Genomic DNA, 21,839 nt, shown 5'->3' on the forward strand with positions numbered 1-21,839 from the left:
CATGTCATTATGATTCTGTCAACTGTGTGCACGTATCCAATTTGCATATTTGCCGAGTTGAATGACACCGTAAATGAACGTTTCAATGGTTCTAGGGTTTTTTTTTAAGTGTTACTTGAACGCAATGTCCCATGTCCGCTCCTTCAGGACCATGGTCAGCTCCTTTTTACTTTCCACACCGCATTCCTGTCTACAGCCACGCCCTGCACAATCAACGCTCCTTATCAACTTGCCTACTTAAGTAGTTTAAACGCAACTCTCCAGCTCCACCATTGTCAATTTGTCCTGTGTTGCTCCCTGTTCCCTGGCTCTTGTTGCCTCCTGTTGCTGATCTTGCTTGCCTGGAGATGTCAAAGCACAAGTGCTACTACGTGCTAACAATGATTGAAGGTGCACATCATCAATGAATTAGTTGTCACACTAAAATAGATGTCTCAGAATTATAGACGATTGAAAATGACAAGTGTTATTTGTAAACTGAGCTCAGGAACACAAAACTAACCAGAAACCATTGAAAAATCTTAAGGACTTCAATCAAAAGTACAGAAGAGAAAGCCACCGTGGAAGTATTTGATAGGAAAACAATACATGCAATGCACTCAGGTACAAAGATAGCAAATTTACTCGTGATTCCCCATAAATAAATAAATAAATAAGGAAGGATTGGGATGAATTGCTGTACAGCACCGCGATTTAGGCTTGTGTCAGAGAGTGAGTGTTCCTTTAGCACCTCTGAACTGAGCTTGGGACTTTAGCTAAAGGCTCCTGACTGCCATCTGGTGTTTTGCTTGTGACAAAAACAGGTTTGCTCGCTTTGCTTCTCTCTGGTTGCTTCTACAGTTGCCAATGTAAGCTTCTTAAATACTTCACTGGTGCCATCTGCTGCTAGAGTTTAAGCTTGACTGTCCAAATGGTTGGGTGACTGCCACTTGGATTTATCATGATGTCAAGAAGTTATTCTTCTTGTGAGCGTGCGTTTTTGTGGGGGCGGGACAATTGTACTGTAGTTCTTGACATGTGCTTGAGACTAATATCAGATGACACCTAGGGCCCCCTACTGGCCACCAACATGTACAGCAAGGCCCTATGTGGATGATTTGTGACACCCCGTTGCAAGATCTTTCGCAATGCCACTGATCTGATATATATTGATTTTGTGAATAATTTATACATATATGATATTTATACTTTTGTATATCTATATATATGATAGTGAATAATTTATACTTATATGAAAATTATATTTTTGTATATCTATATGTATGATATTTTATATATTTTACATACATATTTTTGTATGTATAAGATACATTTTGTAATAGTTTTTTTTGTCTTAATGATTGACACATCACATACAGTCAGAATAGGGATGAAGCGTTAGAAGATGTCAATGCTTAAAAATAAGTTAATGAATAGAAAACAGAACAATTCTTTCTGCTTGGCCTTTTCCACCCCAGACTCTCAATTCCACCTAACATTGTGAAGTGAACAAACATTCATCCCAGTCCCTTTGACATTTTAATTTTGCAATTGATATGTGGCTGTTAAAAATTGACAGTGAACTCTGTTACTGCTTTTTTTTTTCTAAGGACTCAGCAATGTGGGAGGTTATAACTATTGTCAGCTTCAAGAAGGTGAATAAGCAGCATACAAGGCAATCAGCTGATGCATGCTGCTGGGTGCGCCATAATTATCAAGCAGCACCCATCTGAATAATTAGGTGTGTTTTTGTCTCTTACGTCTGGCTAATTAACAGAAAAGCAAAGAGAATATTTTCTTTACGTGGGAGTGTCAGGCATGTTACTTTGAGCATTTCTCTCTGACTTCATAAAGGCATTCAAGTCACCCAAATGCAAATGCACGAGACGGGATCGGCGGGTGACGCTTAATTGCGAAGCTTTGTCACGGACGGAAGCTCAACGTGCCGCCAAATTTGGATTGATACTGAAAGAGAAGTCGATGCCTCTTTGTAATCGCTTGCGGATTTGTCGCTAATCGGACCTGATCTTATCCACGTCCGAAGTTAAAATTCCAACAAATCAAAAGTGTCACTTATGATTGCAACACATTTTAACATCTTGCTTTATCAAGGTCAACTGTCATGATGATACAGAGTTGTTGGGGAAGTTAATCTGCTACTGAGTTCAGCTCATTTGAGTAAATGACTTCCTGGGAGTGTCAACGAACAAGCTCTGGAATTTACTCAAAGGAATGAGCAAAAAAAAACAAAAAAACCTGTTGACTTTCTGTTCAATCTTACGCATTGATCAACATGAAGCTCATTTCATTTTTTGGATCATTTTCTAAAATTGCCGCACTGCTTAATTGGGATCCCCCCAAAATATGTATTTTCACCAGACACGCCAAAATGGATGGGCACATTACGGGCCTGCTAATAGACAATTAATTTGTTTCCATCAACTGACAAAACATGTTTGAAAATGGCGTACGTTCTTGAAGTCTTTAATTGTTCTTGACGGTGCGACTTAAATGCCTGTGAAATGACGTCAAAGCGGATTCAGGCATGAGAAAAAGTCATCATGGTTTCATTCAACTAGGGTAGCGGCATGCCAAACAACCTTGGAATGGGTGTGTCCTTAATTAAGAAAGCCAGAGTCCTTCCAAATGTAATTGGCCAGGTGTGTAAGGTGTGTTTTGTACTTATGAATAATGCTGGCATAACTCAAAAAAGCTATTAAGCTATTAAGAACATTTCCTTGTAGGCAAGTGCACCACCCTGCTTCTTATCCTACGTCAGTTTTTTCGCTTATTTCTTTTCCCAATAAACTCATCGTTTATATAAATAATAAGAATAATTTATGAGTTAAAAAAAGAAAGAATTCGTCTTTTGCAAGGTCAGAATAGTCGAGGTGATGAATCTGAGTCAACGTTGGGCTCGAAAAGCCTTTCGTGACTTTTTGGATGCATATGCAAATAAATTCGCCTTGATTGAACTCGTTTGACGTTTGTTTCGGAATACGTGTCTAAATGCGTATCATAAACTGAACAAAAAAAAAATGGTGTTGAATTTTCCCAATTTTATTTTGTCAAGTGGTTGCACATGATAAAATCATCTGGCTCCAGATACAGGTTTCTTGAAGCAGATGTAAGGTCTGCTTAAAAATAAAAACAAAATTGGGATTTTATTTCGTGCAACAACTTGACAAAAAAAATTGAGTTTATTCAATAACATCATTTGTTCAATGTAAGAATCCGCAAAAATCGTTAGATATTAGTTTGGTTTGTTAATAACAAAGCCCCAAATGTTACATACGCAAGTAACCTGAGCGGCTCCCCCCAAAAAACAAAAAAACTAGTCAGATGTGTCACATGACAAGACAATTGCCGTAGTTAACATTCCAGTGCAGCGTCAACTCAAGGTATAAAAAGAGCTTGCTTATTGTCATTCCGTACCAAGCGTCACCACAGCAAAGGTAAACTCCACGCAACTAAATTCGTTTTGTACTCATTTTCAACACCACGTATGCGAATTTTCTAACAGCGATGGTCAAAAGGCACAAATGAACAAACTTGTCTTCTTCTGTCATTGCGCAGATGGCATTTGCTCTTCGCTCCTTGCTCCTCCTTTGCGGGATCTGTGGGCTGTTCGGCGGCATCGTGAGTTCAAATTTTATCCAGTTCCTAAAAAAAAACTAAAGAACACATTTGCTGTTGATCACCGTCATTGATTTTCCATCTTGCTTTTCTTCTTCACAGTCATGTCAGACAAAGAAAGGTTAGTGGAGACATCACGTTTGGATTCCTTCCTTGCCTTTCCTTCCTCAGATTGAGTTGTCGCCTAAAATGGCTCCAATTGTTTTGCAGGGTATTGCCCAAAAGGCTGGACTCGGTTGAATGACCGCTGTTTCATCTACCAATACGATGGAAGAACCTTTGCGGATGCCGAGGTTCGGACGACTTTCACACAGTAGTTGCAACGTTGTTCAAGGCGGGATTTGTTGATTGAACGTTTAACCCCCCCCCCCTCATTAGAGCGTCTGCAACATTCTTGGTGGGAATCTGGCTTCCATCCACAGTGCTCTGGAAAACCAAGTGATCATTGAAATAATCCGGGATGCTGCTGGTACATTTGAAGACACTTGGATTGGCTACCATGATACAATCACGGTAAGGCTGTACAAAGGTTTGGATTGAATCATGTTGAGTCGCAATATTTTGATCCATCGAATGCGAAAGGGTCCCTCGGACTCACTTTTGTCACTAGCCTAAATATAATGAAATCTAAATTGGATTTTTGTCTTGCAGGAGGGTGACTTCATTTGGACTGATGGCTACCCTGATGATTTCAATGACTTTGACGTGTCTCAGCCAGATGAAAGTGTCCCACCTGAGGACTGTGTGGACATCGATAGCGCAAGTAAAAACTCAATTTCTTTTCTTTGTAGATGTTGAAACCCAATTTCATTTTGGGAGCTTTAATGTGATGATTTTTTTTTACAGACGAGCGTTGGCATGATGACAACTGTCTTGATCTCAGTCCATATATTTGTGCCAAAAAAGTCCTTGTCAAGACACACTAACTAGTCCATCATATCTTCTAACACAATGCCTTTCCCACCTTCTGGATGAGAACAAAATACTTCAGGGTCTTATTTTCAGGTCTCTTCACCTTTTTTTTTTTTTTTTTGGCTTCACCTGCATTGTTGATTTGTGATTGGTTGTGGTTAGTCCAGAAAAACCTTGTGACTTATCACTAATAAATGAAAGAACCTGTCTCTGCATAGGAAATGTGTTTGTGTTGGGTTTTTTTTCTTTCTTCAACATCTTCCAACTTGGTATTTATAATGCAGCTCCAACTGCACAATTGTACGACGTTTGTGTTTGACAGGTTACTGTTCAAGTGACACATCATCTTCAGGGAACATAATAGTAAATTAAATGCCATTAGATTGGGGAAGGGGGCGGGTTAACAATAAACTAGAATGTCATGGCCTCTTGCAATTATCCCTACAATAAAATTACTCACCGAGTTAAATCTAGTGGGGAGTAAATTAAGATGAGAACATTATTGTTTATACATTTGTATTTTTATACACATCCCAACTGATGCACCAACATGTTAAGTGTTGTGTTTGTATTCATTTTGTATTTTACACCCATCTTAAACGATACATCATAATTTATGAATTTATTTGTTGAATAGTCATGATAGAAGTCGGGTTGTTCAAAATGCATATATAATAGTAATCAAAAATAGTAATCAATGGCACACCCAAATTATGACTCAAAGCTAATTTTCCACTGACTTACAAGTTAATCAAGTCCATCTATGACAGCAATGTATTTGTGACGGGCGGAACAATTAGATGCGAAAAGTTACAAAAACTTGTCTATCCACTTGTAGCCATTAATATAATTAAAAAAAAAAAAAAAGGCTCGCTGCAAGCAACACCTTTGTTTTTAACGAACTGACTGTACGAAAAAAAAAAAATTAAACCAACCAACCAAGCAACAAAGAACAAAGAAGGATCACAGAGGATTTAACATGAATAATTTTGGCCACAACGTAGGTCAGCCTTTCATGACTGTTAGCATTTGCGAACATGACATGTTTAACATAACATCACAGACAACTGTTGTTACATTTCAACACCAATCATTCATTGTAAGACGTTTCAAACAATAAAAGCACTTTTTAAACCCGTGAGTATAAAACCAAAACAACCACTCATGTCATGTCCTCAAACTTGAGATCACAAAGGACATGGGCCACAACAAAGACACGAAAACATAAATGAAATAAACATGTACGGGAGGTTTAAATCAGGTTCGGACGAGATTAGGTTCAAGAATTTGGACAGTGGTTCATTAAACAAAGTTATGTTTTTGAGTGGATTAGTTTTTTTTTTTTTTTCCGGTGGATCGATAGACCCGCTTACCTTTTCTTTGCAACCATACAGACAAGTCTGACTACATAATTAAATCAATGTATTCATAGCCAATGACTCTTATGACTTTAATTCAGGACCAACTTCCCCAATGGCAGAAGAGTGTTTTTAATCATGAATTGTGTGAATTTGGAAAAGGCATAAACATGCGACGACTGAATGTTACTGGAGCCGGTCAATGTCATGTGACATGGAACGCAACATTCCAAGTGTCAACCCAACCCGCGGTATATAACCCGCAGTGCCTTTCATCTTCCTAAGCGCAGAGACCGCAAAGGTGAGATGACTCCAAATTTTCAGTCTGCTTTTTTCTTTCCTCTGCCAACATTTTTCAATTCGGAAACATTGCCAGTTTTAAACCGGATTTTTGACGACGCAACTCTTCATAAATATTTCAGTTTACTCTCTGAATTGAACATTGTGATCGTCCTCTTCAAGGAGTAAGGGGGGGGGGGGGGGGGGGGGACTCAGTTGGACAAGAACTGTTACATCTTCCAAAATGATGCCAGGACTTGACCAGATGTATGGATGACTGAATGTCTGTTAGCGTCAACATTTGTCAGCTAATAAACCGAGTGCAACCGTTGAAGAGCTGCTCATTTGCTTCTCTTTATTATTTCCCTTCAGAACATCTGCAACCTTCTCGGCGGTAATCTGGTCTCGACCAGTAACCTCAAGGAACAAGCACCTGTTGTTAAAGTGATTCACGAGGAGGATGGCTCGCTGTCTTAGACACCTGGATTGGACTCTTTGATTCTATTCTGGTAAAAAAATAATAATAATAATAAAAGAAATGACCGATCCAAAAGTTCTTATTGACATAGAAAAGGAATATATCCTTCAGATTCAATCTTGTCAGCCAATGAAAGGAAGGAAGCGTAGTTATATTTTTATCATCACAGATTTAAGAAATGATGGGTAGGTGTCCTCTAGCGCCACCCAGAAGTTAACACCTGTTGAATATTTACAGCAAATATTCAAACTTATGTCAATTTACTCAGACAACATGATTTAAACCCACAAGTATTAATTCCTATCGTGTACTCCACGCTTACTAAAATGTGACTGTACAGTTTACTTTATAATTCGATGTGACATTGAGTTGGGGGTGGGTTGATGTTTTTGTTGTAATATTGTTCTTTGTGTCTCTTGACTCATTTGTTGGCAATCAGTGAGAGATTAAAAATGTGCTTCTGGACTGCAATAGAAGAGAGAAGAGAACGACACCACTGAAGAACAAGACAAAGAATAGAAGAAGCAGCAAGCGCCATCATGGCCGCCAACCTTTTTTTTTTTTTTGCACGACAGCAACAAGGGTTTAAAGTTGCATCACTTGGCTGTGGGAAGGGGCTCATAATGTCAAATTAGAGGCAGAAATCCCCTGTAAAATGGGTTTACCCGGCGCTAAGACCCTCCAGTGTTTTATTTGATATTCTAACATAAACTTATCAATTATTTTCTAAAGCCACATATTTATTACTCTCGCCCCGCCCCCTCTTTCCGAGCCCCAGAAGAGGAATACAAATCTGAGGGCCGTCCCCGGTGTACCTGCCTCAAAATTCTAAAAAGGTAGGTCATTTCAGTTCACCACTAGATGGGATAGGAAAAACAAAATCCACATTATCTTTGAATCATCATGAAACATGTAGCTGATTCAAATAATAAAACTACTTTTTAAAACCGCGACTGGTGAGAACATAAAACAAAAATAACCACGAATGCCATGTCCTCAGATTTGAGATCACAAAGGACATGGGCCACAACAAAGACCCTAAAAAAAAAAAAAATCGAATAAATATGTACGCTAGGTTTCTATCTGGCACAGGCAAGATTAGGTTCAATACTTTGGAGAGTACTAAGTTTTTTAGTGGATTAGGTTTTCTTCTGATTTGTGGTTTCAGTTCATGTAAGGGTGAGTCTCAATAGGGTATGAAAGGTGAGTGGGTACAACGAATCAATGGTATCTTGATAGACCTGCTTACCTTTGCTTTGCAACCACAGACAAACCTTACTCCATAATTACATCAATGCATTCATAGCCAATGACTCACTTAAATCCAGAACTAATTGTCCTCATGGCAGAAGAGTGTTTTTTTTTTATCATTAACTGTGTGAATTTGGAGAAGGCATATAAACATGTTACTGAATGTTACTGGATTCAATTAATGTCGTGTGACATCGGCTGCAACATTCTAATCGTGTCAATCCAACCCAATATTAACATTAAAATAATAATTTTAAAATAAATATTTTTTATATATATATATAACTTTATATGTAAAAAAAATAATAATAGAACAATAGAATGTGTTTTATATGCTTTTTCTGAAAACACAATACCATACATCACATGGAAATAATAGCGAGCTATAAATAATATACAATGACTTGTTGTTCAGCACATCCTTAGTTTTATAAAGCATAGAAATGACTTGACTTTTTTTGTTTTATCAAAGTCAAAGTCCGCTTCATTGTCAATTTCTTCACATGTTAAGGCACACAGAGATTGAAATTACGTTTCCCACCGTCCCACGGTGTTATAGTAAGTCAGATGTCAACTGGGATGGGTTCTCGATTGCCGTAACCTGGAACAGAACAGCAATTACGAAACGCAAGTCTATAATTTCCTCCATCTAGGGTGCATCTGCATACGTCTACATACTAAACTCGTTGAACATGTCGTATGACATAGCCTACAACATTCCAAACTTCTAACCCAACCTATAAAACGTTTACCGGTCGTCATTCTCAGCATCCACGCATCTCCAAAAGGTACGCAATTTTACACCTGCGTGTTTTTTTTAATTTATTTTTTAATCCTTTCATAAGGTAAGATGCAAGCCCATTTTTTTATAACGACTCATTCTATTATCTCACAGATGGCTCGTTTTAACCTGTTGTTCGTTCTTTGTGGGATCGTTGCGCTGACCCAAGCGGTAAGTCCAACTACGGTATGATTTAATCGTACTTTCTAAATTGAACACTATGCTCTTCTTCTTTGTCGTCTTCACAGAGGCACGATCACGAAAAAGAAGGTTGGTAGCCGTGATTAAATCCGACACGCATTTGAAACGTTTCGACTGAATCGTATCATGTATCAAACAATTGTGTTGTAGACGGTAACTGTCCCAAAGGCTGGACTCAGTTGGACACGTACTGTTACATCTATCAACATGATCCCAGGGCCTTCCCTGATGCAGAGGTACGTAAGACTTTCACATATATTATAAAATCAAATGAAAACGAAGCGCAAGGGCTGAATAGACTTTTTCACCCCCTATCAGAGCGTCTGCAACGTTCTCGGCGGGAATCTGGTCTCCATCAACAGCCTCAAGGAACACGCCGTTGTTGTTGAGCTGATTCGAGAGGGGGCCGGCTCTGTCGTAGACACCTGGATTGGACTCCATGATGCTATTCTGGTGAGATAGCTTCTCATTGAATCGCGTTACCCTAGCTTATCAGCGACTGTGATTCGATACTAAAATGTGACTTTGCCTTATAGGAGAACGACTTTGTTTGGACCGATGGCGAAACTGTTAGTTTCAGAAATTTTGGTGTTGACCAGCCCGACAACATGGGAGGAAATGAAAACTGTGTCGAGATTGGAGAAACTGGTTTGTATTCTTAAGAATATTGTAAGCGGTGAATCTGGGTGGTTGATCAAATATTTGTTTGTTTTGTTTTTTTAACCACATGCTTGAAAGTGGCATATTGCAAGCGGTGAATCTAGACGGTTGATTAAATATCTTTTTTTTTTTTTTTTTTTTTAAGTGGCATACTTGACCGTCGTTTGTGTTTTCTTGCAGACTCTCTGTGGGATGATGACGAGTGCACGGAGTTGAACCCGTTTGTTTGCATCAGACCCGTGAACAAAAAGAAATGTCATTAAGCAGCCATCTTGGGATCAGATCATCTTGAATCATGTCTTTTCTGAATCAACTTTGGCCATTTATTTTTTTAATGATTGCTGTCAATAAAACTTATTTGGATGCATATCACAGATCTTCAATAAATTCCATTTTCTGAGCATAAACATATGCTTGAGTGTTATTCCTTCCCTCCAATCTTCACACCGATTTTAATATGTAATATTTAATCATAGAAAGGTAGTCAAAAGTCCATTTTTATCTTTTGTTGTTTTATTTCGACAATGCAAATAGACTGTGTTGATTGTAAATTTAAAGATTGTTTTGAAATATAAGATCTAATAAAATATAAGATATGATATAGAATATCTTTAAATTATGGTGTGTACTTTAGCTGGTCAGGACGTTTTCTAATGTTTTTATTTGGTATATTATATATACTATAAATTCTATGTTTGTTTCTCTGTTTGACATGATCTTTTTATTTTTAGATATTTATTCATGGTCTGCACTTAGCACACACAAGATCGATGTTTGTTTCTCAAGGGTGAAAAAAAAATCTAAATTCCGCCTTGAGAGCGTTGTATGTATGCAAATAACATGTATGCAAATAACATGTATGCAAATAACATACAGGAAGAGCAACACATCTATAGGTATTTTTTTGTTTCACTCACAGCAGCTCTCTTTGTTCCAAAACAAGTTTGTCAAAGATGATTGAAATGTTCATTTGACTGATTAATGTTGTGGATAAAAGCCAAATATTTGAAAGCACCATCCCAAAAATGCCTTCAATGTACATTTAGCATCATTGAATCAGTCTTTATGTTCCTTTTTTTTTTTTAATCCTTTGATTTTTTTTTTTTTTTTTAACAGCCACTGATGGTGTCGTGTAGTTTTAAATATGAGCAATCTCTGTCGCGTACTCACAGTCATCTCCTCTAAATTTGCGCCATCGATTTTTACAGCACTCACGAAGCGCAATAGTTTGCTCCATTGGAATCCACCTGAAAGCCGATCGCTTCCGTTTCACCATTTTCTCTCACTACCGCACTACTTCCTCCATAACTCCAAAACTACATTCTCCATCGTTCTCCCGTTTGGGTTGGGTTTACAGTTTACATCACCTCGCTTTGAGCCAACAAGAGCAACTCTGCCATCAAGTGTTCGGAGTTAACCACTACAAGTGTCTATAGACTTGTTTTAAAGTGGGCAGGTGGCCGGGAGTCGTATCTACCCATTAATAAAGATAAGTTGACGAGAATACTCGTCCACGGATGACGAGTATTTTCGACGCTGGAATACAAAGGGTTAATGTAGTGTATTTCATTTTTCATAATACACTTCTCAGTGTTCACGTCTATGATCTTAGGTATTATGACTGTTATGTTATATATGCTTGAAATAACTTTATTTTGAACTTTCTAACTTATTTGAAAAAGACTTACCGAAAACAGTCATAGAAAAACGGGAACATTGTCAACATTCTTCTTCTTGAATCTTGAATCCATTGTGTGAGTGTCAAAAACATGTTTTTCGAGAGATACCTGGAATACGAAAAGATAACATCATTTTATTATGACGATATTTAAAAACAAACACAAAAAAAACAATAACAAAAAACACCTCACTGGATTTTTTTTTACCCACATATGTATCTAAGAGTTAAAACTAGGGTCAGGGTTTCAAACTAGGGTTAGGGTTTCGAACTAGGATTAAGGTTTCAAACTAGGGTTAGGGTTTCAAACCTAGTGTTGGAGTTTCAAACTAGGGTTTTAAACGAGGGTTTCAAACTACTGTTAGGGTTTTTATAGAAAATGCATGTGGGTCATTGTTGACCCATTTATGGAAGTTTGGGGTCGTAATACAAAAACTACGATTTCTTAAAATGTATTATTGGTATAAATATTAAAGGTAAGTTAAAATTTTAAATGCTATTATGTCCAAAAAGATTTTTGAGAAATACCTGGAATATGAAAAGATAACTTTTTGTTATAAAGATATTAAAAAACATAATAATAAGCAACCTCACCGGGTCACTTTTGTCCCACTTATGCAACTAAGGGTCAAACAATATTTTCAAATGAATGAATTGCATGACTGTCTTTTTAAAAATATTTTGAGTAGCGTGTGATGTGGATAAAGCGCCAAATAATTTCTATTTATTTCCTGGGAAATCTTTTTATTGACTCAGAAAATAGGGGTGAGGGGTATTGCTCAAGAAGCCACTCAGAGAGCGAGCTGTCCATCTCTGGTTTACCTGACTTCCGCACAGCCCATGTTATTTCAGTTCCCACGCATTAACTCTTGAGAATGTGCGTGCAACAATTATGATCGTGTGATTGATTGCTGGCGACCAGTTCAGGTTTGAGTCTACTTTCGGGCAGCCAAAACGGGATACGTGAGATTGAAAATGGATGATGGATCTTATCTTAGCAAGTTAATTGAACAAATGTTTTTTTTTTTTTTGGTCTGGTAAGGAATGTGCTGATTTTACACGCATTCAACTTGTCTGTCGTGTTAGGAGACATAACTGATTCAACATTCTGTGACACAATTAAGAGAGGATGAAGAGTGATTACCGTTTGATGCAATCCAACATCACCACATTCTTGGCTCTCCTAACAAATTGTCAATTTCAATCACCATTAAATAAATTAGTACCAATGCTAATTGGACCAACAAAGACAACATGACTAACATACATCATAAGAAAAAGTAAAACCTTATAAAAAAAAAAAAAGTGTTCACTGAAACCAGAGGCGGCTTTATGGGGTGGCAGTCAAAATGTTTTGCCACTCAAGTGGCAAATCATCTATCGATCCTTAAGTCAAAACTTTATGATAAATGTTCCTAACACATATTTTTGTCATAGTCTACGGGAAAAACTGTGTTTAGAATTCAACGCCCCCTTCTTCTTTCAAAACAAAATGGTTGTATTCTACACGCCACTAAGCAAATCCCAGACGTCACGTGACTGATCCTGCGTACAATAGTCTATGCCGACATTCTGGCTGCAGCTCCGAGAATTGACGATGAAGAGTAATGAAAAGCGATCGACATTCTGCCCGAGTGAATGATGGACAGGTTGGATATTACACATTCCAAACAATCGTCAGAAGTGGTTTGCACGGCGACAACAGAAGGGAGGAAATCCTCAGCACTTGAAAGCGAACCGTCGTCACTCGAATACCGACGAGAAACCTGGTCGTAACTGTCTATTGATCGTTGCGATGCGGTATCTTAATTGAAAGCGAAACGTCATCACTCGAATATCGACGAGAGACTAGGTGGTAGTTGTCTATCGATCGTTCTTGATGAAGGCCCTGACACTCAGAGGTCCCAATTGGAAGTCTTGAATAAAAAAGACAAACATGGGAGAAGGGAGCAGCAACAAGACGTCATTTTTGGAAGGGGACTTCTTTGAGCATGTGAAGAAAATCTAATTTTTAATCGAACCAAAATGGTTGTCAGAGAGGTTTTTTTTCTATCACCATCCATCCAGCCTTGCCTGGTGGCCGATCCGGAAGGGTTGCTGGAACGGAAAGAAAATATACTACAGACCCCAAAATAAAAATATCTTCAACCTGGACTCCCAAATAAGTAAATACACTTAATTCACAGAAGAAGAAAAAAATTGGAGACGTCTGCTTTTTGCGTTTTGAACTCTGGATAAGGTGAGAGGTGTAAACCAATCTAGTCTTGTCGAGATGATCATAATAATAATAATAATAATTATTAATAATAATTCAACCCGCCCACGTGACTCCCTCCCCCCACACCTATTCTACCGGTCACTGTAACACCCTGATGTCCTTCTTTGACAATAAAATAGCCGCTATCCACCAACAACTGACCTCTCACATGTCTAGCTATTCATCTTTTTTCCTTCCTCATCCCACCCCCACTTCTCTTTCCTGCTTCCAATTTCCCTCTGCTGCTGATCTATCCAAACTCATTCGAAATTTAAAGCCATCTACATGTCAACTTGACCCTCTGCCTACTCCTCTGGTTTTAGCCTCCCGCCCCTCTCTGCTCCCCTTGATTACTGCTATTATCAATTCTTCCCTCACCTCTGGTTCTGTCCCTCTATCTCTCAAATCTGCTACAGTTACCCCGATTATTAAAAAACCAGGTTTAGATCCCAATATTCTCAGTAACTTCCGTCCCATCTCCAACCTGCCATTTCTCTCCAAAATTCTCGAAAAAGTGGTTGCATCTCAGATTCACACCCACCTCACTAATAATAATCTATACGAACAGTTCCAGTCTGGTTTTTGCCCTCGACACAGTACAGAAACAGTCCTTATTAAAATCACTAATGATCTCCTGATTGCAGCCGACTCTGGTCTCATATCCATACTCATTCTTCTTGATTTAAGTGCAGCTTTCGACACTATCTCTCACTCCATCCTCTTAGAAAGACTAGCCGCTATTGGACTGGTTGACACACCCCTGCACTGGTTTCACTCTTATCTTTCTGGCCGTTCTCAATTTATCCAGTTAAAATCTTTCACATCTCACCCCTCCCCCGTGTCCTCTGGTGTTCCCCAGGGTTCTGTCCTTGGTCCCCTCCTATTTATCATTTATCTCCTCCCACTTGGTCAGATTTTCCGTAAACATAACATTAATTTTCACTGTTACGCGGACGACACCCAGCTCTATATCTCTTCAAAACCCCCTTTCAGCCTCACAACCTCCTCTCTCAGTGCGTGCCTTCAAGAAATAAAATCCTGGTTCACCTCAAACTTCCTTAAACTAAACAGCGACAAAACTGAGGTAATCCTTATAGGTTCCAAAGCTTCTCTCAATAAACAACCCCGTTTTACTCTCACCATTGACACCGCCTCGGTTTCCCCTTCCCCTCAGACAAAGAGTCTGGGTGTTGTCCTTGATTGCAACCTATCATTCAGCACCCACATAAACAACACTATCCATTCCGCTTATTTTCACCTCCGTAACATTAATCGCCTCCGCTCATCACTCACCCCATCCAGCGCTGCTATCTTAGTCCACTCACTTGTCACCTCTCGCTTAGATTACTGCAACTCCATCCTTTTTGGTCTCCCTCAAAAACTCCTCCATAAATTCCAACTGGTCCAGAATGCTACTGCTCGCATTGTCACTGGAACCACTGTCTACCATCATATCACTCCCGTTCTACACCAACTGCACTAGCTCCCCATAAAACAGCGCATTGATTATAAAATTCTCCTTCACACATTCAAGGCCATCCATAACCTTGCTCCTCCATACCTGTCTGACCTCCTTCATGTACACAGTCCTACCCGGTCTCTCAGGTCTGCCTCCAGTATCACCCTCACTGTCCCCTCATTTCATCTGTCAACTATGGGGGCCAGAGCCTTCAGTTGCTCTGCCCCTCGCCTCTGGAATTCCCTCCCCCCGGACATCAGAAACATTGACTCCATCGAACTTTTTAAATCTCACCTCAAAACCCACCTGTTTAGGCAGGCATTTGTCTAAGTTTATTTGCTCTGCTCAATAGGTCTCTTTGCTTTTAGACTTCTCTTCTTTTAATTGTGTCGATTTTATGTGTGTTCGGCGACCTTGAGTGCCGTGAAAGGCCCCATACAAATAAAATGTATTATTATTATTATTATTATGATCAGGAGGTGTTGACTGTCTTGTGACATCTTTAATTTGGGTTTTGAAGACAACACGTTAATACGGACTGAACGTTATCTGACACATTGTTTGAAAAACACCTTGACAGTGCTGTTAAGACATACTGTACTTATAGGGGCTAATTAGAGGTCTTTTGCGTCACGACAGACTGCCTCATTTTCTTCAAAAACAAGTTAGGCAAGGATGTTTCGAATTTTTACTGTAATTGCTTTAATGTTTGGGTGCGGGATTGGACAAAAGCCAAGTATTGACGCGCGATGAAATTCCGAAAGGGTTCAAGTTCTTGTGACCAGTGACCATTCTGGCATGACTTTTCATCAAGCATTTTTTTTTATATTCGATTTTTATTGTTTTAAAAGCCACTCGTGCTTGTTCACTCACCTAATTTGTGTAAAGAACGGGCTGATCTTGGCTGAGGTGGACATCAGCTCCCCGTGAACTTGAACAAAATAGCGGATACAGAAAACTGACATTCATCCGTTGACTTTCCAAACCGCTTTTTCCTCGTTAGGGGTCGGTCGTGCTCTGGCTTATTTTTGGGTCAATATCTATATATCTAAGGAAAATATGACACATTTTCCAATGAGTAATTGGCTTTTAGAAACCAACTAAACTTGTCTGACGTGTCATGTGACTCAGGGTACGACATTCCAAAACTGTCAACCCAAAGCATAAAAACTTTCCTGCAAGACATCCTCAGCATTACTCATCAGGACTGCAAAGGTAAGCATACACTCGATTTTTTTTTTACGTACCGCGCTTTTCCCCCCCGCGCACGTCTCTTTAAATCCTACACATGATCCGTTGAAAACAGTTTTTATAAAACCGCACGAGTCCGAATCAGTCGAAAGAAACGATCAAAAATTCATTCTTATTATCACACAGATGTTTCGTCTTCACCTGTCGCTCGTTCTTTGCGGGATCGTCGCACTGTCCCAAGCTGTAAGTCAATGTACGACCACAGGGCTCTCCTCGAGACTTTTGTTTTGGCTCTTTAAACTGAACATTGTGCTCTTCTTCTTCATGGTCTTCACATAAGTGCAGACAACCAGAAAGTAGGTAGCGAGCTGTATTCAAAATCTTCCTTCCATTTAACGACAGAAATCATTTGATGGGCAACTTTTATGTTGCAGCTATTGACTGTCCTCCAGGATGGACTCAGTTGGACCAAAATTGTTACATCTACCAATCGGAGCCCAGGACTTTCTTAGATGCCGAGGTACGAAAGACTTTCAGACAGTTTTCTGCCTGTTGACATTCAGGAGTTGATCAAATTAACGGTTTCAAACATTTCTCTTTATTTTTTTGTCTTTCAGAACGTCTGCAACGTTCTCGGCGGGAATTTGGTGTCCATCAGCAGCGCCAAGGAAAATGCCGTCGTTATTGAGCTGATTCGTGAGGGGGCTGGTACTATGGTAGACACCTGGATTGGACTTCATGATGCCATTCTGGTGAGATATCTTCTCATTGAATCACTCGGTGTGCTTTTACAAATATGTCGCCCACACCCAATTTTGTCAAGGAACGGTGGTTGTCTCAACACACGTCCTGTAGATCTACATAGGTTGAATACCATAACAACCCTCAATTATCACCAAATATTTGTCTCATGTGTTCTCAGTCTTTCCTTTTAAATGAAATGTTACTTCATCCATCTTACAGGAAGATGACTTTGTATGGACTGATGGCAAAATAACTAGTTTCAGAGATTTTGGTCCTGACCAGCCCGACAACAATGCAGGAAATGAAGACTGTGTGGAGATTGAGGCAACTGGTTTGTATGCTTACAAATTCTAGCATCGTAATAAAATAATTTTGCATTTTATATATATATATATATATATATATATATATATAAATAATTATTATATAAATATAGAATATATTCTATAATTATTATATTTTTTTATTTTATGCATATTTGAAAGAAGCATATGGAACACGTAACCCTTGTTTGTGTGTTTTCTAGCGACCCCGTTGTGGAATGACGACACCTGCACGGAAGAAAACGCGTTTGTTTGCATCAAGGCTGTGCCGAAAAAATGCTGCCATTAACCAGCCATCTTCTTTCAAAATATACTTTCCGAATCAAGCTAACTTGGACATAATATATGTGGCATCCTTCACGTTCATGACAGAATCATTCACTTTTTAATGATCAAGTAATCTTATTTGAACGGCTAACTTAGCTTTTCAATGAATAATATTTTTTTTTCTGTGCATAAAAATATGTTTGTCACTCATCACATATCTTTATCCAGACACTGGACCGATGGCAATTGTAGATTACAATATTGGTGATGGATGATAAAAGCCCAAGACCTACAAAATGGATTGATGCAGAGCGAGTAGCATACATACTCTAATAATCCATCCATCCATCCATCCATCCATCCATCCATCTTCTGAACCGCTTAGTCCCCACGGGGGTCGCGGGCGTGCTGGAGCTTATCCCAGCCGTCATCGGGCAGCAGGCGTGGGACACCCTCAACTGGTTGTACTCTAATAATATTCATTTAATTAGGCACTTTCTCAATAAAAATCAAATCATACTGTTTGTTCTTCAGTAATGATGTTTGCCTGAAGTCCTTTGGCATTATGCAAAAAAAAGGCTGGGTTGAAATAACTTTTTTCAAAAAATGCACGCCAATTTGTTGCCTCCATTTTGATATATGTTGTGACACCCAGTGACGTGTTTTAGTGAACCTGGGAGGAGCTGAGGTGTTTGAAAGAATTTTTGTACAGTCCTGTTGGAATGGTTCCAAAGTAGATGGTGCCAAAAGGCATCCAAATAAAGAGAGTAGAAGAAGAACTGCTTGTAGAGCTACACCAACAACAAATGTTGTTAACAGAAAAATCAGATAGCGTCTATATTTAGACTCTGTCATCTCACTCAACCAGGTGTCATTGGTTGCTCGCTCGCCAACGTGCCTTCGAACACGGCGTACAAATGTGACGTAAGAGTAGAGGAGGGTCTGTAGGCTAATTGGGAGTGATGTGCATTCCAGTTCTTTTAATCCAACTGAATCTTTCGAATCAGATAACTCAATAGATTTGTTCAAAAGACTCGTTCACCGAATCATTCGCAAACACACACTGATCCGTTGTTGAATGGGAAAGTCAAATCGTAAATCTACATTCTGCCTTACATAGTTCATGTTACTTCACTAAACTATTCACACCAGGAGACGCAACCCGTTCACTGACTGATGCACGGGAAGGCAGTTTGCTCACTGACTCGTTCGCGTACGGAAAAGTCAACACACGTTCACTCAATGATCCGTTCTCCCGATGAACGGGAAATGCAAATCACTCACTCACTGACTCGTTCACTCACAGAAGTCATTTTTCTTCTTCGTTTTGTTTTACGGCAAGGTGGCACCAGCTTCAATGCGCATCCCCGACACCTACGGTGTGGGATAAGTTACGTTATTACATGTTGGTTGAAGTCATATGAACTGAAAAAAGAACAAATAACTTCAGGAAGTTATTCGTTCACTGAAAAAGATTCGTTCTTTTGAACGAATCGTTCACTCACAAGCCTGAGCCACTAGTAATTAGTCTCCCAAAAGGTGTCGAGATTTGCCTTATCGCTCGTCATTACTGGTTAGACAGTAATGATGCATATCACGGGACACACCTTAGTTCAACAAGCATGTGCAATGGAAAATTCTTTTCCCAATGTATCATCATTGACGGGCAGGCCAAGTGCCATCATTTTTTCAACTTTTTTTCTTGACGCGAGTCAAATCCATGTTCTTTTTAGGGTTTTGTTTTTTTGTTTTTTTTTGGGGGGGGGGCACCACCATTTTCTTCTACGACTTAAATCATGGGAAGTTTTCACCATTTTGCTGCTACGCTTTTTCATTTGAAAAGCAATAGTGGACTTTCTTTTGTCAAAATTAAGCTTGTTATATTTTTCAACCTCCACAGATGACAACAGGAGGGAAAGAGAACATGTAAACAGAGAAATCAAATCATCCACAGCTGAGATCTTCATAAATTGACTGATTGAGATATCTAAGACTTGAAAAAAAGACAATGGAGGACAGATTTTAGTCAACAAGATAGTCTCCATTCATGCGCTTATTTAATAAAGTTGTTTAATGTTGTCCGCTACAAAAATGATTCAATTAAAAAAATTCCACGTCTTTTGTGGGGGAAAAAAAGACACAAAAAGCACAAAGTTGTTTTTGCTATAATTACCTTATTAGTGGTTTTGTTGTTTGTTACCGGCTCACAGTACAAAGGGTGTGTCATTATTTTATGAGACAAAAGGATACACCACTGACGACAGTAATACGTAGATGGTATGCTACAAGTCCAGTTGTTAGCCATGCGTTCCACTTAGTGTCGATCTATGAAAATGACATTTAACCTGAGGGCGAGAGTGGCAGGAAACGTCCAAAACCTTACCTTACTCACTTGCTGTATTGCTGATTAATTTTTATTTTTTTAAGGTGTCAGTAACTCAAACGGCATGGCTCGTCTTCAACTAAACCGAGAAATCTAATTTATTTGCTTGTTGTAATGTATACTTTGTGCCAGGGACGAGGTTATGCTCCTTTCGCCCTCCCCGGGTGTCGGTCAGAACACAGGAGGGAAGACGTGGTTCAGTTTTGGTTGCTTTCATGGATTATTGGCAAAAAGGGAACAAATGGGCAAACGTGATGGCGTAAGGATGTGAGAGCACGTCGATGTGGGTTATGAGCAAGTGTTTGTAGTGTGTGTTAGTTTGAGTGTGTACGTGGCGCTTGTGTGATTCTTGGGAGAGTGTGTGATGGGTGTGGTTCTGCAACAGACAAAAATACGTCACAACGTCTGACGTCACACAATACAGGTAGACAGTACATATTACATAACTGACTGGACGGAACTGTTCCACTCTACTAAAATAAAATTCTTGACTCTTGAATAACCACAAATGAAATACTCTAGGTAACACACCAAAGTCGTCAAGACAAACAAATACAAAAGTGGACAGTAGTAACGATTAAATGGAAGTACTCACTTTGTTTCAAAGACGCACATCACAGCAACACGCTCAGTCGATACCAGCAACTTCTAACTTCAGTCTGTAACTAACCGCGGCGCACAAGTTGTAACAATCGCGATAAACTGAGGTAACTCAAGGGAGATTTATGGCACGGTGACGTAACTTTCCAAAATGACAACATTCAACACAAAATATATTTTGATTTTCAGCATCAACATAGGAACCTTTCTGATACTCAGAGTAATAAAGATGGCGGCTTTGCGAAATCGTTCGGCCGCATCCATCTTGTTTGGTAGTTCTGCCTCAAAGGATGTGACGTAATAGATAGACATACGTCATAGAAAATGGAGAAAATGAACGGAGTAAAAAAAGAATTCCTAACAGATCATAAAATTATCTCTGCGACTGCAACACCTGGAGGGATAGATTACACTTCCTTTTTTTTTTATATCTTACCTTGGAGACTCCTAGTGCACAATAAAATGAATATAAAAGCAAAATAAGTGGATTTTCAATGATAATGACGCAAAATAAGTGGATTTTCCATGATAATGACACAAAAGTCACGATAGTCATTTTCACTAATAAACTCAGTTTATGTATTTTTTTACTCATTGACGCGGCCAACACGTCTTTGGGGGTTGGGAAGGGTCATAATAAAATAAATAAATAAATTCCAACATCTTAATTACTGTGTAGGTACTAACATCCTTACGAGCTTTTGCAATTGCTCATTGAATGTTGAATGTTGAGTTCAAAAGGTAATAAAACATGTGACTGTGGTCAGTGCCAAAAAAATCTTTTCATCTCCCTACATTAGTAGGAAGTACTGTGACAACTGATTTGAAAATTATTCAAGTCTGTCACTGAGCAACCAGTTACTATGTAAACAAAACATTGGTTGCCGTTCATATAGGAATTTGTGACCATAGTTCACGCTAAGGGTCATAAAGGTTTGTCAGAAAGTGAACAGAAAGTTTTTTTGTTTTTTATTGGACTTGGGGTGAGGCTGTCCACATGTATAGAGGATCAAAACTGCCAAAAACGCGCCAATAAATGAAAAAATATAGATTGAAAAATCCAATTCAAAATATATAATTCAAAATCAAATTAAGAACAATAAAAATAAAGACATAAATGCAAGCATGTCAGCCTGGTTAGGGTAAGGTCAAATAAAAAAAGGCACATTTGCTGTAGGTATGGAAAGCTGTTGAGTGTGATTGCGTGATTAGCCAAATAGCTTCAGTCATTACAGGGTAGACAATAATGATGCTAGTCATAGGACACACCTTAGTTTAACATGCAAATGAAAATTCTTATCAATCTTTTTCTCTTTCTTTCTTCTTTCTTTTTCAGTTCAGACGGACTTTAAAGTCAAAGTCTGCTTTATTGTCAATTTCTTCACACAAAGAGATCGAAATT

The 21,839-nt window shown here is 38.8% G+C and overlaps 4 protein-coding genes across 8 annotated transcripts in view; 3 read left to right on the forward strand and 1 right to left on the reverse strand.

Moving 5' to 3' along the window:
• The window catches only part of LOC147062862 (snaclec alboaggregin-A subunit beta'-like), a 30,277-nt gene extending 9,567 nt beyond the window's left edge, over positions 1–20,710 (reverse strand). For 3 of the 4 annotated variants that reach the window (XM_085908567.1, XM_085908542.1, XM_085908550.1), the window contains exons 1-2: positions 20,433–20,710; positions 11,224–11,322 (exon numbers count right to left, since the gene is read on the reverse strand). The gene's annotated coding sequence lies outside the window, so the exon portion shown is untranslated. Of the gene's footprint in view, positions 1–11,223; positions 11,323–18,758; positions 18,829–20,432 lie in introns of all 4 variants that reach the window. The other variant, XM_085908559.1, reaches the window with a different exon arrangement.
• Positions 3,361–4,749, forward strand: LOC147062864 (galactose-specific lectin nattectin-like). Its single transcript, XM_085908612.1, has 7 exons — positions 3,361–3,434; positions 3,556–3,618; positions 3,718–3,736; positions 3,826–3,908; positions 3,994–4,128; positions 4,267–4,378; positions 4,462–4,749. The coding sequence occupies exons 2-7, from the start codon at positions 3,556–3,558 to the stop codon at positions 4,539–4,541; spliced, it is 492 nt and encodes a 163-aa protein (XP_085764738.1). The 5' UTR covers positions 3,361–3,434; the 3' UTR covers positions 4,542–4,749.
• Positions 7,107–9,942, forward strand: LOC147062865 (galactose-specific lectin nattectin-like). 2 transcript variants are annotated; one of them, XM_085908593.1, is made up of 7 exons: positions 7,107–7,478; positions 8,789–8,845; positions 8,923–8,944; positions 9,026–9,111; positions 9,194–9,328; positions 9,412–9,523; positions 9,716–9,942. In XM_085908593.1, the coding sequence occupies exons 2-7, from the start codon at positions 8,789–8,791 to the stop codon at positions 9,796–9,798; spliced, it is 495 nt and encodes a 164-aa protein (XP_085764719.1). In that variant the 5' UTR covers positions 7,107–7,478; the 3' UTR covers positions 9,799–9,942. The 2 variants fall into 2 exon arrangements, with proteins under 2 accessions (XP_085764719.1, XP_085764727.1); XM_085908601.1 differs by lacking the exon at positions 7,107–7,478 and adding an exon at positions 8,559–8,681.
• Positions 16,068–17,973, forward strand: LOC147062866 (alpha-N-acetylgalactosamine-specific lectin-like). The gene is made up of 7 exons (XM_085908624.1): positions 16,068–16,144; positions 16,307–16,363; positions 16,461–16,476; positions 16,555–16,640; positions 16,738–16,872; positions 17,084–17,195; positions 17,391–17,973. Exons 2-7 carry the CDS (start codon positions 16,307–16,309, stop codon positions 17,474–17,476), a joined length of 492 nt encoding a protein of 163 aa, XP_085764750.1. The 5' UTR covers positions 16,068–16,144; the 3' UTR covers positions 17,477–17,973.
• Positions 20,711–21,839: the final 1,129 nt, after the last annotated feature.

The sequence above is a fragment of the Syngnathus leptorhynchus genome, chromosome 1 (genome assembly GCF_054491065.1).
Source record: "Syngnathus leptorhynchus isolate UIUO chromosome 1, UIUO_Slep, whole genome shotgun sequence".
In the NCBI taxonomy this organism is placed as follows: domain Eukaryota; kingdom Metazoa; phylum Chordata; class Actinopteri; order Syngnathiformes; family Syngnathidae; genus Syngnathus; species Syngnathus leptorhynchus.

Coding starts and splice junctions, on each gene's coding strand:
- LOC147062865 (XM_085908593.1), top strand. CDS start 8,789: ATGGCTCGTTTTAACCTGTTGTTCGTTCTTTGTGGGATCGTTGCGCTG. Junction 8,945..9,025: donor GCACGATCACGAAAAAGAAG/GTTGGTAGCCGT, acceptor ATTGTGTTGTAG/ACGGTAACTGTCCCAAAGGC. Junction 9,112..9,193: donor GGGCCTTCCCTGATGCAGAG/GTACGTAAGACT, acceptor ACCCCCTATCAG/AGCGTCTGCAACGTTCTCGG.
- LOC147062864 (XM_085908612.1), top strand. CDS start 3,556: ATGGCATTTGCTCTTCGCTCCTTGCTCCTCCTTTGCGGGATCTGTGGG. Junction 3,909..3,993: donor GAACCTTTGCGGATGCCGAG/GTTCGGACGACT, acceptor CCCCCTCATTAG/AGCGTCTGCAACATTCTTGG. Junction 4,379..4,461: donor TGTGGACATCGATAGCGCAA/GTAAAAACTCAA, acceptor TTTTTTTTACAG/ACGAGCGTTGGCATGATGAC.
- LOC147062866 (XM_085908624.1), top strand. CDS start 16,307: ATGTTTCGTCTTCACCTGTCGCTCGTTCTTTGCGGGATCGTCGCACTG. Junction 16,873..17,083: donor GACTTCATGATGCCATTCTG/GTGAGATATCTT, acceptor TCCATCTTACAG/GAAGATGACTTTGTATGGAC. Junction 17,196..17,390: donor TGTGGAGATTGAGGCAACTG/GTTTGTATGCTT, acceptor TGTGTTTTCTAG/CGACCCCGTTGTGGAATGAC.